Below are 12,159 nucleotides of genomic sequence, written 5' to 3'. Positions count from 1 at the left end.
CAGACGGGTCCCCTCTTTATAAAGAACTCGCTACGCGCTCGATTTCCTCCACAATTGGCGAATCGTTTTTACACGCTTTTCTCGTATCCGTCGGCACTCTTGGTAACGTTGCAGTGTTGTTGGTTTTGTATAAAAATCACCGACTTCGCAACATTACAGCTTATTTTGTGATCTCCTTGGCCATATCTGATATTATCATGTTGGACCTCTGCGCACCATTTTCTTTTGGTGTCCTAATCGTTGGAGATTGGATTTTTGGGTACCTTATTTGTCAGATCCAGGGATTCCTTGTTATGTGGGTAGCTTGCGCGTCACTCGACACCCTTGCTTTGGTAGCGATAAACCGGTGAGTGAAAGTTCTTTCCTTAGTCAAAATTAAACTTGAGTTATTTGTCATTTTCTATCTTTCCTAAATCAAACAAAAGGAGTCACTGAGAGTCCACCTCACCCAACGCAAGAATCTAGATAAAGCTCATCTCGCTTTGGAATGAAATTCGTTCAACTGCCGAAAAACGAAAAAAATGTGCCCTTATAGGTTAATCTTTCCTCCTGTTTGTCAAAGTTTCGTTACAAATGTTCGCCCCAACAATTTGAAGGAAGTGTTTTAAATGCGGCTTAATTTCACAATCTATCCTCTCTTTATTTTTGACAAGATTTCTGAAAAATAGTATAAGAGAAAAGCGTTAGACTACGAAACTGTCACAACAAAAGCTGCGATGACTCCTTTTTTGCTCTTACTCGTCTTTTTCTGGGGGAAACATACACTTTAACTTGAAATTATCTAACCCTAGCATAGCGTTATTATTTTTGCATCTTCCCGGGAATATTATAGTAAGAGCTGATTATTTTCTTTATTCTCGCAAACACCTGTTTATTTGTTAATTACGGCGGTAACGCGAATTTGACATCTAGTCTAATTTGAATCCAAGAAAATGTAAAAACCATAGCGTGTTTGTTTCGGTTCCCAGGAATGAGAAGACATATTTGAGTCTTAAAAATGACAGCACGTTGCAATTTTGTGCACTTCTGTCCCAGTAAAAGAATTAATATAAGCCACGTTTTCATGGCAACTTTTTCTCATCAAGTACCTCGCTGGGTCAGTGCTATTCACTAGTTTCCCCGACTTAACAAAAACAATGAGAATAAGTTATTTAGCTTTATTATGGTAGGACCCTGAAGAGAGACCCTAAACCGAAGAAGCTGAGGCCAAGCCGAGATATTTTTTTTACATGAGCGGAGCATTAAGCACTATATTCCCTTCTTTTAGGTATTTCCGCATCGTTAAAACCTCGATGTATAGAGTCATTTTCACTTCAGCCAAAGCCAAACTTATAGTCCTTGGAGGCTGGCTTGCGGCCTTATCAGCTCCTTTGACATACACCGCCGCTGGAAAGGATTACGTGTTTCAACCCGGGAAATTCTTTTGTTACTTTGAGTCCAAGTTTTCCTTGCTCATTCTTCCATCCTACATCTTCGGCGGAATATCAATGGTGATTTTGATCGTTTTCTACCTAAGAGTTTTCAAAGCGCTTAAAATCCATGAGAGAACTGTGGCAAAGAATCTCCGGAACGGAAATACAAGGAAGGTCTCTCTCTCGATAGAGGATATTAAGGTAACAAAAATCTTGTTTGTAACCGTGGTTGCCTTTATCTTCTGCTGGACTCCACTTTTAGTCCTGAATGTTGTGGATCACTTTCTCGGGTCGGGATGGGACTTGACCCGCGAAACCTATTACATGTATAGTATATTTGGCATTTCCAGTTCAGCAATAAACCCCATCATTTACGGCGTCATGAATCCTTCTTATCGGAAAGCATACCTAAGGTTGTTCGGAATTCATCGTGTGGGACGAGTAGCTGGGGAATTGCCAAAGAACATACACGATCACCCAAGGACCAAAGCTGTGGAAACACATTTGCGGGAACTGAACAATTTGTCGATCAACTGAACCAGAAACCTTGGAACAACTCACTGGCAAGTTCACTTTTCTCCAAGTCTTTTCAATGGTACTTCAGTGAGAGGAACTGCGTTTCCTTTCTTTCAGGACTTTTTCTCATTTTAGGTCTTGTTACTGCTCACATATTTCAAGCTTCAGTTTTGTTTACATTTCCTGTCATTTTAGACAGATCCTTGACTTCCCGGCGTGACTGCATCGCTCTCGGAATCCACACCAAGAAAACCAACGAAAGGTCACCAGTTGCAAATATACGACTTTCAACCTGTCTTATCGGGTCATATACCGTTTGAGCTTATATGTGGAGACTGATTTGGCTGGTCGCTTTGTGAAATGGAAAGAGCTCAGAGTTAAATGAAACTTGATGAAGCAATTGTTTCAAACGCGCTTCTCACTGGATATGAAATGGTTTCATGATGTCCCCAACCCAAGACTACAAGTATAACAGACAGCAATGAAGGGGGTAGTTTCTAAAGAAACTGTGGTTCTGCGTTGGTGGGGAAGTAGTATACAAAAATTTGGTTTTATAAACGGAATTGACAATGTAAATTGGCCGCCGTACAGAGATTCTAAAAGCTGACGTTTCGAGCGTTAGCCCTTCGTCAGAGCGAATCGAGGAATTGTGGGTTACGTGTAGTAGAATCGGAAAGCAAGCTCTGTTTCGGTTTTGAGTTAGGTTTGGGATAACTTTTGCGCTTCTGTTACCTCTATTTACACTCGCAAAAGATCGTGAACGTCTGATAAAGTGAAAACGCCCCTCGAGGCCTGTGCAGCGAAAAAATTAATCTCTTCTTGACCTGCGTTTTTTTCTTGTATGTTCATTGACAAGCAGGGAGAATGGCAAAAGAAACTGCAATTAATTTGCATGATGAACATGAAAGCCATGGTTTTTATCAGCGTTAGGTCTATTGTTTTTTCTTCTTCTTTTCGTCGTTTTGGTTTCTGGGGTTATGGCCAGTTGACATAAATAAATTCACGTAGCGAGTGAGATGGTATTTTCGCAGGTAATGCTGCTTTTGGTGTTTTTATGTATGTGAGGTAACAGGTCGCAGACGCGAACAAGTCTGATATTTGAAACGCATATGTTGACAGCTTCCAAGTTGCTTCCTTTCCTTTTTCTTGCTGATACAGTCGGTTACTCTACGCAAACCAATCATCAACTTGAAATTTTATTGAAACCCCTGCTTGAGTGGGAGGTCCAGTCCTTCCCTTTTTCACTCAGAAATTACGATAAACGGTTTCCCCTGAAAAAAAAAAAATACTGCATTTACTTTTTATAAAATAAATACATATTTTTCAAATGTCAAATAATTCTCTTTTTTCTTTATGTTTTTACTCTGGGTTTTTCGTATCTACTCCTTGAGCCGGCTCATATCAATCAATCAATTTGTTTAAATGAAACAACATTTCTTAATTTATCAAATCACAGTAATATTCTAGAATGGGACTTTGACCTTCATACTCTCTTGGTAGACTTCAGAGCTGTCTTCCACCATTGATGCCATTGATGCCTATGATATGATGATATGATGATATGATATTTTATTATTTATGCACGGTAAAATCATCAGCTAAGATTACAAACAATGCTAAAATCTAAATTACAAAAGGTAAAATTTTAAAATGATTATCTCCTATCTCACTCACTTAAAGTATATGTCTACTATATTGCATATATTCTCTGATATTTCTCCCTGTTTATGAACAGGTTTATGAACAAGTCTGATATTTGAAACTCATATGTTGACAGCTTCCAAGTTGCTTCCTTTCCTTTTTCTTGCTGATACAGTCGGTTACTCTACGCAAACCAATCATCAACTTGAAATTTTATTGAAACCCCTGCTTGAGTGGGAGGTCCAGTCCTTCCCTTTTTCACTCAGAAATTACGATAAACGGTTTCCCCTGAAAAAAAAAAAACACTGCATTTACTTTTTATAAAATAAATACATATTTTTCAAAATCACATCGATTTTACTCGTTCAGATCATCGGTGACCCCTATTTTTTTAATCATGAATCACTTACTTTACTTACTATCTACAAAATATGATGAAATGAAAAAATTCTCACCGTAAGAAGTTATCTTTTTTAACATTTTCTTTCCTCGTGCCATCGAATTCCGGTAGAGGTTGCAACGGATAGAGCTTATGAAAACGCTCGTCGAGGATGAACTCTACTGTTTACCACATCCCTAGCGGCATACAATTATCTAAAAATCTCACTCCTAAAAACCTATGCACGGAAACTTTCACTCCAACAGTTTATTTTTATGATTTTCGATGGATGAGCAGATGAGCCTACATCTCGCTATTATGACCGATTTCTCGAAATTAAGGCATTTTTCAACTGTCATTTTCTCCGAAACAAAGTCGGTGACCCCCATTTTTTTTTTCATTTTTGGAGTAAGTACTTTATGACCTAACTCTAGGCGAGAAATGAAGAAAATCTCACCGTAGGAAGATTTTGGCGCGAACGTCCTTAAAGCATATGTCTACTATATTGCATATATTCTCTGATATTTCTCCCTGTTTAAGAACTGAAAGCAAATTCATCTGTCGCCTTTGTTTGATGAATTTTCAATATCCGTCCTGTATTCAAGTAAATACTTGCTGTTTTGTAACTATTTGAAAAACGGAAAATGCTCCCTGTATTTTTATTATTGTTCTTGTTTTGAGCAATAACATAATTTAGCATTATTCTTTCAAGTTATTTTATATGGCTTTAAAGACAAGACTTAAAAATCGGCTGCTCGCTTTCACCCTTTCGTCTGGTTCAAAATAAATGGTTGTTTTTGACATCAATAAACATACCTTTGCCGCAATGACGATTTCCGTGACTTTTTAGATGAAACTTTTAAATTATTGGTTGAAAGACGTCAGGATCATTCATTAACATCAGTGTTCTAGTAAGTGCGAGCATCACTTCAATCAATTAATACATTGCAAAAAGTAGACAAAAGTCAGCCCTTTTACACGAAAAGGCGTCAACTCGTGGTTATATCCCTGATCAGCAAAATGGTTTCTTCTTCGACGAAGATCGCAGACGGGTCCCCTCTTTATAAAGAACTCGCTACCCGCTCGATTTCTTCCACAATTGGCGAATCGTTTTTATACGCTCTTCTCGTATCCGTCGGCACTCTTAGTAACGTTGCAGTGTTGTTGGTTTTGTATAAAAATCACCGACTTCGCAACATTACAGCTTATTTTGTGATCTCCTTGGCCATATCTGATATTATCATGTTGGACATCTGTGCACCATTTTGTATTGGTGTTTTAATCGTTGGAGATTGGATTTTTGGGTACCTTATTTGTCAGATCCAGGGATTCCTTGTTATGTGGGTAGCTTGCGCTTCAATTGGCACCCTTGCTTTGGTAGCGATAAACCGGTGAGTGAGGCTGAGCTATTTCCATTGTCAAATTAAACTTGAGTTATTTGTCATTTTCAATCTTTCCTAAATCAGACAAAAGGAGTTACTGAGATTCCACCTCACCCAACGCAAGAATCTAGATAAAGCTCATCTCGCTTTGGAATGGAATTCGTTCAACTGCCGAAAAACGAAAAAAATGTGCCCTTATAGGTTAATCTTTCCTCGTGTTTGTCAAAGTTTCTTGACAAATGTTCGCCCCAACAATTTGAAGAAAGTGTTCAAATGTGGCTTGATTTCACAACCTATCCTCTCTTTATTTTTGACAAGATTTCTGAAAAATAGTATAAGAGAAAAGCGTTACACTACGAAACTATCACAACAAAAACTGTGATGACTCCTCTTTGCTTTTTCTCGACTTTTTCTGGGGAAAACATACACTTTAATCTGAACTTATCTAAGCTAGCACGATAGCGTTATTATGTTTGCACTGATATTCTGGGAATATAACAGTAAGAGCTGATATTTCTCTGGACCGAATATTGAAAAACTAATGTTCATCTAAGTGCTACTGTGATAAAAAAATCACTTTCTTTTTTTCTTCAGATTTTGAAAGTGTGATTGCTTCACACTTGACTGGCAAAATTTTGAGCTTTGATTTTTATTTAAAGGTTGTTTACTTTGAGCGTAAGTTTTGGACTTTAAGGTCCGGCATTACTCACGTTCCAAACTGACCGATTGGACATCAGAGGGTTGGATCTAGGGAAAGTGATGTCATTGACTCACTATTATATATGCAAAACACGAGTTTGCAAATCTGAAACCCGAAACTCTCGTGCTGCATATTATTTCAGCCACGAACACACGCATTGCATTCATCAACCTCGTTCCCAGGGTCTCTCTTCTCTGCCTCCCTTGTTCGTTGGAAGAGAGACCCTGGTTGCGGCTGGTCACGTGACCACCCAGAATCTGGGTGGTAAAAAAATCTGCTGGAAGGGTGGGGTAACAGGGTTTTTGATTGTCACAGTGACAAATTTACGAAGGCAGGGAGAGAGCGGTATGTCGCTTGACTCGGTAGTTTTCGCGCTAAAGTCATGTTTCAAAACCACACCTCTCGCTCTCAATTTAGAAATCTGATCATACATCAAAGCGTTCAAAGGTGAAACAACTAAAACTACAGACTTTGTTACCGACGTAGTTGCACGTGTTTCCTCTCTTTCCCTCAACGATCGAGGCAGAACTTGGAAAACTAAATATTTCCCGTAGCCGATAGGAAGAACATCGACTAAATCTTTTTTTAAATTCACTTTCAAAATTATATCGTCATAGCCAGCCGAAAATAGCGCCTTCTGAACACATCTCAGAAACTCGAGCGCCATTTTGAAACCAGCAATTGTTCAACTTCACCTTCCCCCGGATGGTATTTTAGCGTCCTTTCTCGAAGATATTAGCTCAGTGTAGTTATTCTCAAATTTGGGATGAAATAAAGTCTATGCATGCATGTATTTATGTTATCTTTAGCAGGGCGCGTGCGCACACTTTGTAATCTGCGACTTCAGTGCTTACCATATGACAGACAAAATGACTTTTCCCTTGAATATATAAGCCATCGAATTCTTACGGTAAATTGACAAGGGCGGTTTGGAGCTGTAAGTAGGCGTGGGATTTGTCTCGTGTGGTTTAGGGGCTGACATATCTCTCCCTCAATGCCGTAGCGGGAGGCGAAGTCGGTAGCAAAAAGCAGCGAAGGGCCAACTGCGTCCAAAAGCGATCGCACGGGCCGACTCGTTTGGTACGACGCTCCAGCGCCATGTCTAGAAGTACTGCGTTTTTCTCTCTTGTTCAAACATTCCGTCAGCGCATACGTAAATGTTCTACCTCTCTATCAAAAGAATTAACATACCGGTTTTTTTTTTTTTTTAAACTAGGAATTGACTTTTCAGTTGATTGTACAGAAATAAACGTAAGGTAAGAGCCGTGCGTGTCTGGTCTTCTCGAGACAGAGGTGGGAGATGGTTTCATGCAGACTAGGACGCCTAAAATGCTCTGTTGTAAACATGGTGGTTCACGAGTGAAGCTGTCTCTATGGCCTTTCTGTGGACGAATTCCAAGACCTACCGATTAGCCCTTTTTGCAGATACGGCGGCCATTTTGATTTCTATTGTTCCGAAACAAATTATGGGATACTCAGGGGGTACATTAATATGTATTTGCCCCCTGGGCATCCCATAATAGCTATTCGAAACAATAGAAATCAAAATGGCCGCCGTATCTGCAAAAAGGTCTATCTGGGCAAGTTTTGAAAACTAAAATCTTCAATCGATGTGGTATTTTGCTGGTAGGACTGGGTGGGCTGACACTTATGAAAAAAACTATGGAATGAGAATAGGGAGTCTTGCCTTGTCATGGAATGGCAGAATTACCCAGTATTCTTTTGGGCATGAGCGAGGCAACTTGAGAAGCACGAGACTGGCCCTCATCGAATCGTGAAGCGCGGCCAGAGGAAAGAAATTGGAGCCAGATACTCAGGAGTAGGCCTGGTGAACAAGTTTTTATCATAGAAAATTTGCGACAAAGTTGTGCTTTCATTTCGCTGTAATCTTTGTGTCAAAGAAACAGTATAATGTGAATAAGAGAATAACCAGTGAATAACGAGATCTATATTTGCAGATCACCTGTTCTCTTTCTACTAACGTCAAACTTTAACATCGCTATGCAATAAACACATTCAGAATTTCCTCACATTACTTTATAAAAGTGTGTTTTGTTTCTTTTTTTTTTTAAGGGTTTTCCTGCTTATATGGAAAGTACTTTTTTTCTCCCGTCCTCTTCTTGGGCATAATCTTCTTCTCAAACGCGGTCCGTGTTGACAAAAACGTCTCGTGCTTAAGCTCCCTATTGTCTCTGTTCAAAGACGGCTTACGTAATCTTATCATAATTGCCTTCCTTATGCGGCGCTTGAATGTGTTATTCTCCGTGGCAAGAACTTTTGTTTTGCTGGAATCCACTGAATGACCCGTGAGCTTGAAATGTTCATGAACAGCTGACGAATCCCTAGAAAGATGTTCCTTTACTCGAGTTTCTAATAACCGAGAAGTTTCGCCCACATAATCTTTGTCACATTGTTCGCAATGGATGTGATAGACTGTTCCAAACTTTTTGAGGTTTTCTGTTTTATCCTTAACACGAACTCGTTGTGATCTAAGGAATTGAAAGGCTTGTGGACAAGTGTGACCTCGTGAGATTTAAATGCTCTTTGGAGGCGTTCCGAAGTGCCCTTGATGCATGGCACTGAAGCATATATTCTCTTCTCGTTAACGGATTCTTCAGAACTCTCGAAACAGTGTTCGGTATTGTTAGCATCCAAGGGCCGGTTGCTCGAAGCCTGGTTAGCGCTAACCGTTGGTTAAGAGGTATCAAAACCTTTAGGTTTCCATGGCATTTAACTCTGGTTAGCGCTAACCATGCTTCCAGCAACCCGCGCTGGAGCACTAATTGGGGACACTGTAAACTGAAATTAACAAGTAACTCAAATCAAGTCAAATGTTGGTTTTTGAGGAGAGGGGACTGAACCGGAGTACCGGAGAAAACCTCTCGGTGCAGAGTAGAGAACCAACAAACTCAACCCTTGTATGACGCCGAGTCTGGGAATCGAACCGGAGCCACATTGGTGAGAGGCGGGTGCTCTCACCACTGCGCCATCCCTGCACCCCAAGGCTTGCTCAACGAGTCGAATTTCCTTTACCTTGTCAACTTCTGACACCAAGGTCTGAGCTCGAAGAAGCAGAGTGTTAACTACAGCTCTTTTATGTTGCATGCAGGTGGTGGTTAGAATGGAAATTCAGAGAGTGGGTTTCTGGTATACGGTGACCGTCGTTGAGCCATCCACGTTCACGTAATTTGGTTCCAGTCTTCTAATCAATTATGCAAGATTTGTCAGGGGTTGCTTCTTGTCGTACGGAGACGCCATATGTTAACACCAAAAGCCGAAAGCGACCGTTTGGCCACGCAGAAGGGAGGAATCTTCTGTGACGAATTAAAGGTATGCAATAACGGTAATTAAAACGTCTACCGTGTTGTTTTGTCCAACGGATAAGGAAAGCAAAGAAACATTACGCCCGATCATTGATTAAGAAGGTTCGCACGTGTTTTTCCTGGAATTCGGTCGTTGCGCCCACACGGTGATTCGTCTACACTTGAGTCGTTTTGCTTGCACTGTTTCGGTGAAGATTTGCATCATTTACATTAGAACAGGCGTTGGCGTTAATCCACTGAAGTGTGGGCAAAACGACTTAAGTGCAGGCGAAGCATTTTGTGGGCGTAAAAACTTCAGTGAGTGAGCCTGAAGCGAACGAACGAGGCAGCTCTCTCTAATCGGGAGAAGAACACGTTTTTCTTTCAAACGCAAGGGATTGTGGTCAAACACAGGAGGAATTGTGGTTATGTGCGAATGCAGGAATTAAGATGCGTGATATAATGTTGTTACAGACTGTTTTTCACTTCTCTTTCGTATCCGCAAACCATGGATAGTTTACACTGTCACGCAACAAAAAAATTAATTCTAAATCGTTCAATGAAAAAGGCCAAGAACTTGGAATGTTGTGGGAAACACATTTTTTGACCACCTCTCCAATCCTCAGGTCTGCGTGGTACATACCTTTCCGAGTTCTTTGTCGAACCGTTTCACGCAACTTGATAGAGTTTAAAAAATTCTATGTAGACACCTTGTGGTCCACCAATATGACGGCTGGTAATGGACGAAACATGTGGCGTTGACTTTGCAATGAAAGTGCTTACAGTACAGGCCACAGGTTTGTCTGCATTACACGCATGTTTCCTGCGCGAAAAGAAGCCATATTGCACACAATTTACACGCGCTAAACACGCAAGTAAAAAAAAATACAGGAAAGTGCTTGTAAAAAAATACATGAAACTCTTTCACAAGTGCCGTCAAAATTTACAAGCAGAAGCTCATTAAGTGCGTGTATAAATATTAAAGTACATGTAGTGATGTTATAGAGAGTTCGTTTTATTCTACGGTTTTTTGGCTTAACTGTTTATGTTTTGAATACACTCTTCCTTTCTGAAGCTTCGCTTTTACACAATTTTTATTTGTTTAGATTTGCAACAAATGTATTTTCTTCAAATCCTATTAATATTTTTGGGGTATTTAAAAAGGCTTTATTGTGTAACATCTCATCATCAAGCAACCAAAATTCATGTGAAAAAAAGTTGTGAGTGACAACAGGATGCGACATACTGATATGACTGCGGTGATGAAAATCCTAGTGGATTTTCCGTTCACTATCAACTTTGCATTGACATACTGGTACGTTTTATCTGCCAATGTCATATGTTACATTTTGTCAAGTTATCGTAGTGGTGGCCCAATTATAAACAAGATGCCATATGCTGACACAAGGTTTGCATTGTGTAAGTTCGATTGCATTCCGGAGTTTCAACTAAAACTAAAACTAAACGTTTGCACGGAAACGTGTAAATGATCCAAATTATTTTCAGTTTCCCTTACTATCATCTGCATGATGACAGCGAGGAAATGCATCGCACTTACATGTATGTCAGAATTAAAGTGCCCCTGTGACCAAAAAATCAATTCGTATTTTTCTTTGGATTTCAAAACTATGTTAACAAAACACTAAGTGACCCACGTTTTAAGCCTTGATTTCAATAAGACACCTCTTTATTTTAACTGGAATTTTCCTATTTAATGGTCCGCCATTACTAACATTATGTTCTTGAGAGAGCTGGATCGAGGAAAAAATGACGTCAAAGGCTCACTAGTTTAAGAATGCAATACGTGTGTACGCCGCAGAATTAATATGCAGCACGGGGGTTTTGGGCTTTCAGTCTTTTAAACTCACGCTTTGCATATATAATGAGCTGCGTTCACACCTTGAAATTTTAAAGTGCCCCTAACCCCAAAATGTTTTTTTCGCTAAAATGAATCTTTGCACCTGTTCGAAACGCATTGCGTCAATTTTTTCCTTTTTCTAACAGATTCGGCCATTTTATAGACTTCGAAAGTTGCGAAAATCCAAGCATCTTTTGTTCACGACCGAGTCAGATGGGGATTGGGTCTATTCCTGATGTGACGTCACAATCTACTTTGCATGCATGTTTACAAAGAGTTAATGCAATGTAAATCAGTTTGTGACGTCACATCAGGAATAGACCCACTCCCCTTCTGACTCGGTCATGAACAAATAATAGTTGGATTTTCGCAACTTTCGAAGCCTATAAAATGGCAGAATTTGTTAGAGAAAGGAAAAAATTGCTGCAATGCGTTTCGTACAGGTGCAAAGATTCATTTTAGCGAAAAAAACATTTTGGGGTTAGGGGCACTTTAAGCTAGTGAGCCTCTGACCTCACTTTTCCCTGGATCCAACCGTCTGAGGTCCAATCGGTCAGTTTTGAACGTGAGTAATGGCGGACCGTGAAATCCAAAACTTACACTCAAAGTTAACGGCCTTTGGATAAAAATCAAAGATCAAAATTTTGCCATTCAGGTGTTAAGCAAGCACACTTTCAAAATCTGAAGAAAAAATGGAAGTGGTTTTTTTTATCACAGGGGCACTTTAAGCATTTTCCGGACAGATTTGGCCTGGTTGCGGAAATTTCTAATCAAACCCAAATTAAAATCTGAAAACTGGTTTTGCCATGGAATTTATTAGAGTTTCTCGACATGGATTTTTGATTAAAGAAATCCATAGTGCAATCTGTTTCTGAATTTTGGCTTTGATTGGAAATCTAAAAGATCCAACTTTTAAGGTAAATCGGTATTTCTCAATCGAACGCACAATTAATTTGTGTATTCTTGTCT

At 39.7% G+C, this 12,159-nt stretch overlaps 2 protein-coding genes across 3 annotated transcripts in view; both read left to right on the top strand.

The window, feature by feature from the left end:
• LOC138010856 (melatonin receptor type 1A-like) overlaps positions 1-3,165 on the top strand; it is a 3,232-nt gene extending 67 nt beyond the window's left edge. Inside the window, exons 1-2 of the mRNA XM_068857882.1 lie at positions 1-346; positions 1,268-3,165. The exon at positions 1-346 is cut by the window's left edge and continues 67 nt beyond it. Of these exons, the coding sequence (XP_068713983.1) occupies positions 1-346; positions 1,268-1,949 (1,028 nt within the window). The 3' untranslated portion in view covers positions 1,950-3,165. The remainder of the gene's footprint in view (positions 347-1,267) is intronic.
• Positions 1-12,159, top strand: part of LOC138011569 (dynein axonemal heavy chain 6-like) — a 142,303-nt gene that overhangs the window by 70,469 nt on the left and 59,675 nt on the right. For both annotated transcript variants that reach the window (XR_011124743.1, XM_068858635.1), the window contains one exon: positions 9,140-9,360. The gene's annotated coding sequence lies outside the window, so the exon portion shown is untranslated. The remainder of the gene's footprint in view (positions 1-9,139; positions 9,361-12,159) is intronic.

This window comes from Montipora foliosa, chromosome 7 (genome assembly GCF_036669935.1).
Source record: "Montipora foliosa isolate CH-2021 chromosome 7, ASM3666993v2, whole genome shotgun sequence".
In the NCBI taxonomy this organism is placed as follows: domain Eukaryota; kingdom Metazoa; phylum Cnidaria; class Anthozoa; order Scleractinia; family Acroporidae; genus Montipora; species Montipora foliosa.
Note: the sequence above shows the minus strand (reverse complement) of the source record. Positions and strands in the feature narration are given on the sequence as shown.